The sequence below is a fragment of the Octopus bimaculoides genome, chromosome 18 (genome assembly GCF_001194135.2).
Source record: "Octopus bimaculoides isolate UCB-OBI-ISO-001 chromosome 18, ASM119413v2, whole genome shotgun sequence".
NCBI classification, from domain to species: domain Eukaryota; kingdom Metazoa; phylum Mollusca; class Cephalopoda; order Octopoda; family Octopodidae; genus Octopus; species Octopus bimaculoides.
In genome coordinates, this window is record NC_068998.1 from 19,924,559 (window position 1) to 19,930,514 (window position 5,956).

General features: G+C 37.8%; 1 protein-coding gene across 1 annotated transcript in view; it reads left to right on the plus strand.

Annotated features, from left to right (window-relative positions):
- Nucleotides 1-2,387, plus strand: part of LOC106874299 (high affinity choline transporter 1) — a 43,443-nt gene extending 41,056 nt beyond the window's left edge. Inside the window, exon 5 of the mRNA XM_014921982.2 lies at nt 1,795-2,387. Coding sequence (XP_014777468.2) covers nt 1,795-2,358 — 564 coding nt within the window. The 3' untranslated portion in view covers nt 2,359-2,387. The remainder of the gene's footprint in view (nt 1-1,794) is intronic.
- The last annotated feature ends 3,569 nt before the right edge of the window (nt 2,388-5,956 follow it).

A 5,956-nucleotide genomic window follows, 5' to 3' on the forward strand; every position in this document is an offset into this window, starting at 1 on the left:
ATATATATACACACTGATAGACGAAAAGCATCTGCCAAATGGAACCAGGTGTAGTTCCTGTCAAGTCATCCAATTTATGCCAGCATGGAAAATGAAATATTAATTCACCCACTCACATGTGCACACATACGCACACATGTACATGCGTGCACATACACACACGCACACGTGCACACACACACACACACTGGGCTTCTTCAGTTTCTATCTGCCAGTATCACTTGTGTAGTATTGGGTGACCTGCAACTTTGGAATAAAATGTCTGGCAGCTTCTATGCTGTGGGACCAAACCTGTAGTGACATGGCTCCAAAGCTAACTTTTTTACCACATATATCTACATATACATTAGCACAAAACAACTTCTCCTCCTCCCCCTTCACTGCAGTAATTTGAAATAACATTAAGCTAATGGATGAGCTGGTAAAGGGAAAGAGGAGATCCCTGAGAATTTAGTTCTTCCAATGGTGACAGGGATCACCATTGGAAGAACTAAATTCTCATTTTTCAACCTTAGCTATAAATGAGTTTACTAAAGAATGGCTATATGAATATGTATGTTTTAGTTGTTGGTTTTTAACTCAAAGCAAGATTACATGCATTGAATGACCACTGCCTACTTGATTATATATACGTATATATATGAGGGCATGCTCAATGGAATATTGAGGTAATTTATGAAATTACAATAATATATTGTATCTTATCAAGATACAAGTTTTGGAAGTTCCAAGTTGTAATAGGGGTTAGCATGATAACTTGAGTAAGTGTCTTCTATAGCTTCCAGTTGACCAACGCCTTGTGAGTAAAATTGATTGACAGAAACTTTGTGGGAGTCGAAACTAGGGCGGCGAGCTGGCAGAAACATTAACATGCCAGGCGAAATGCTTAGTGGTATTTCGTCTGCTGTTACGTTCTGAGTTCAAATTCTGCCGAGGTCGACTTCGCCTTTCATCCTTTCGGGGTCGATAAGTACCAGTTATGCACAGGTCGATGTAATTGACTTAATCCCTTTGTCTGTCCTTGTTTGTCCTCTCTATGTTTAGCCCCTTGTGGGCAATAAAGAAATAAGAAACTTTGTGGGAGTCAGTTGTGTGTGTGTGTGTTTGGGAATGTATGTTTACAACTCCTATTGCTCAGTAAACTTTGTGGGTTTCAGCACAAAGGGAAGTGGAATAAAAATACTTTACTTGAATTATAGGTAAGTGTTGACAGCTGGAAAGGCATCTGAAGGTGGAAAAATCTACAGCATGGGAAAACTAGGCATAAAATAATGATGATGATATTATCATTTGCCGTTTACTTGTTTCAGTCATTTTGACTGTGGCCATGCTGGAGCATCACCTTGAAAGGTTTTAGTTAAACAAATTAACCTCAGGACTTATTTTTTAAAGCCTCGTACTAATCCTATCGGTCCATTTTGCCAAATCACTAAGTTATGGGGATGTAAACACTCTAACACTGGTTGTTAAGCATTTGTGGAGGACAAACTCACACACACACACAACGCTACAAACAAGACTTCACTTGGCCTGAGGCAGTAATAGAAGACACTTGCCCAAAATGCCACACGGTGGGACTGAACCTGGAACCATGTAGTTGGGAAGCAAACTTCTTACCACACAACCATGCCTGCACCTGTGATATTTATCTTATATATAAGTACTATGTTATTGTATTATTTATTGAAATTCATTGACTCGAAATTACATAACATTTTGTTTCTTGGACTATTTTTATTATATAAGTAAATGTCTCTAAAATTTCTCTCTCTCTCTCTATTCTATTCTGTCTAGGTTTCTGAACGAGAACTATTGATCGTGCTGCGGATAGCTGTCATTCTAATTGGAACATTATCAACACTCGTTGCTATATACATTTCTACTGTTTACGGACTCTTCATCCTTGCATCTGATTTCGTCTTTGTCATCATCTTCCCCCAACTGATTTGTGTGGTGATGTCGAAACAGTCAAACACATACGGAGCTTTGGTCGGCTTCATTCTAAGTCTCATCCTACGACTGGGCGGGGGATCATCTGACTATTTAGACATTCCTCCTTTCATCCACTTCCCATTCTACAGTAAGGAGAAGGGACAGTTGTTTGCCTTCCGCACATTTTCTATGTTAGTTTCTGTATTTGCCATAATCTGTGTCTCCTGGACGTTCAAGTGGGTCTTTCAGAAGAATCTGTTGTCAAAAAAGTGGGACGTCTTAAAATGTTTCACTTCTGCATCGAGCTACTCCTTGACAAGTACCACATCATCCCGTAATGCCTTGCCACTGACGCCATCAACACCAGTTATTGATGATAATGGAAACCTCCCAGATGGACTTATTCTTAATTGTGCCAATGCCTGAATGAAAAAAAAATCTGTTTTTGAATCCAAGCTGTTTAGTTTTTTAATTTTGTATTGCCAGAATTCTCTTCATCAAAATCTTCATCAGCATTAGCATCATCATCATCATCTTCATCAGCATCACCATTATCATCATCATCATCATCATCATCACCATCACATTCCTCATCAGCATTAGCATCATCATCAACATCACCATCATCATCATCATCATTAATACACTTGTTGTTACTATAATTGTCAACATAAGTGTAAAAATAGTTGAGAAATTAAAGGAACCTGATGGTTAGAGGAAGTGTGTTGGTTCTGTCCTTGAGCAAGATGTTTTACTCTCCTTTTTCTCATTATACCTGGTTGGAAGAAGTGTACAAGTACCCTTATATCACTAAACTAATTTGTGTAGTGTTTGAGCCAATGAGGAAGCTGGTACATGATTGCTTAACCTGCTAGAAATAGCAACCAAAGTCTCTCAAATATCACTATTGTCTTAATAAAAAAGCATATTAGATAATATAGTTCCAAGTGTGGCTGTTTAAAAGTGCAGGTGTGGCTGTGTGGTAGAAACTTGCTTCCCAACCACATGGTTCTGGGTTCAGTCCCACTGCTTGGCACCTTGGGCAAGTGTCTTCTACTATAATCACGGGCTGATCAAAGCCTTGTGAGTGGATTTGGTAGATAGAAACCAAAAGAAGCCTGTCATATATATATATGTGTGTGTGTGTAAGTGAGTATGTATGTGTGTGTCCCAGTATCCTTGACAACTAGTGTTGGTGTGTTTACATCCCTGTAACTTACTGGTTTAGCAAAAGAGACTTATAGAACAAGTACTAGGCTTAACAAAAAGTAACTACTGGGGTCAGTTCTTTCAACTGAAAATTCTTGAATGCAGTGCTCCAGTATGGCCACAGTCTAATGACTGAAACAAGTGAAAGAAAAGAAAAGATATCCAAAAAATGCTGAAGTGGTCACATCTGGAACACATTTTGATCATAGGCCTGCTTAATTAGATTTGACATGGAGTTAAACAACAACAACAACAACAACAAAACTGCTGCTGCTGCTTGTTTAATGGCAGTCCTTCTAATTAGTAACAATGTTCATTGCTTAAAACGTCTGTTTCCCCGTCACTGCTCGACTTCTAAAGAAACATTTGTGCATAAGCATATATGTCAAATCTCATGGAAAGTTGTGAAGAACATGAATGAATTATTTTCTGCTCTATTCACAGACTGAATAGAACCTTCATCATCATCATCATCGTTTAACGTCCGCTCTCCATGCTAGCATGGGTTGGACGGTTTGACTGAGGACTGGTGAAACCAGATGGCTACACCAGGCTCCAATCTGATTTGGCAGAGTTTCTACAGCTGGATGCCCTTCCTAACGCCAACCACTCAGAGAGTGTAGTGGGTGCTTTTACGTGTCACCCGTGTTCTTAATTTACTTGACCAACAACAAATGTATTTTAAGTATCTTGTAACTTGTGGTAATATGCAAAAATGACTGGGACTACAACAACAAACAAATAATTGGTTGATATCAATTAAGTTAACACTATATATTAATTACTTTTGAAGTTTAAAAATTTTTTATCTATTTTGTTTATTTTTATAGAGTGTGTTGGGCAAAATGCCTTGTGGAATTTGGTCCAATTTTTTACTTTCTAAATCCTGCTGAGATCTACCTTACCTTCCATCTTTTTTGGTAAGGGTCGATAAAATAAAGTACTAACCAAATACTGGGGTTAAAGCAATTGACTATATCATTTCCCCAGGTTTCTGGCATTGTGCCAATGTTAGACATTATTACTATTATTATGATTAGGGCAGTGTGTTGGCAGTATCATTAAAGTATTGGAAAAAAAAATGCTCTGTGGTATTTCTTTCAGTCCCTTAAATTCTGAATTAAAATCCCACCAAGGTCAACTTTACCTTATTACAATAGGGTCCTAGCAGATAAAGGCTTGAAGGAAACAATCTCATACGCACCATGCGACACACAATCACAGTCCAAGAATAGACCCAGAGAGATATGGTTTGCTCCCCTACTTTCTATCTGAATGTTAAGACCAACATAAGGAACATTTTTCTGGCTCTTCTAGATAAACATTTCCTTGGCAATCACAAATACAGAAAAATCTTTAGTGGATGTTCTGTGAAGATATGTTAAAGTTGAAGTTACAGTATGAATGCAATTATCTCAAACAAGCCCACCAAGCAGATGGTAAAATGCTCATGGAAAAATTCAGTAACTTGTCATGCAACATAAAGTTCCTGGTGTATAAAACTGAAGTTTCCTCAAACATGTCAAAACAGATGATTGATAAGAAAAGTTAGGTGCTTGCTATTATATTATAATAGCTGGGTTTCAACCCGGGCCAAAGGCTTTTAGAAAGCTGTGCAATCTAGGGGGCATTCAAGGAAAGGTTTTACAACATTAAGTTATCCTTCAGACACCCTGAAAAATAGAATTTCATGACACTAGCATGCCATGTCTAGAAATCGGAAGACTGAAAGCACACTCAAACATATCAAAGATTTGTGGTCTTTGCACAGCAAAAAGAATACAGATCCTAGCAAAAATTAATGAGCTGACTAAATTCAAGAAAGGGGTTGTTTAACATGTGTACTCACTTAAATAAATTTATTCTCTTCTGTTGGAAAATCTCACCAACACCAAATATTTGAATTCAGAATGTAAAGACTGCTAAGCATTTTGCCCAAATGCTAATGATTCTGCCAGCTTGCCGCCTTTAATTAAGAAAGCATTAGCATCAATTAACCTGTGACTTATAGAACGTTAACCTGTAGCTTAGAAAATGTTAACTTTAGTGTGATTAAGAAGGTTGCTTCCCAACCACATGGCTTTGGATGTTTCGTCACACTTCATGACACCTTGGGCAAGTGGTTTCTACAATGGCCCTGAGCCAACCAAAGCCTTGTGAGTGGATCTGGTAGATGGAAACTGAAAGAAGCTTGTTGTGTGTGGATGTGTTTTTATGTTTGTGTCTCCTTGCCTTGACATCATGTGATTGGTGTAAATGATTGTCATTCATTTCTAATGTTTTGTGTAAACATCTCTGGTCATACGAAAATATTACTTTTCTTGGAAACAGGTAAGGCTTGGCAATGGGAATGACTTCTGGTTGAAGAAAATCTGCATCAGTAAACGTCATCTGACCCATGCAAGGATGGAAGAGTTGGCATTAAAACGATGATGATTATGTATCTAGTATCCTCTACCAAACAGGATACTAGATAAGAGGATTTCTAATTTTATCTGGTATATGGCTGTATACTGAAATTTGAACAATTTTGTTGCAACTCTTACATAGCCTAATTGGACTTAGGGAAAGTCTCTTGTTATTTACTGCCAATTACTAAATCCATCTAAACTTATTTAACTACAGTCTAGTTTTTCATTTCAAAACTCGCTATTTATCATTTACATTGGCCCTAAAGTGGCGAGATGGCAGAATTGTTAGCAGGCCATGCAAAATGCTTAGCGGCATTTCATCTGTCTTTATGTTCTGAGTTCAAATTCTGCTAAGGTCCACTTTGTCTTTCACCATTTTTTAATTTTTTGGTGTGTGTGTGTGG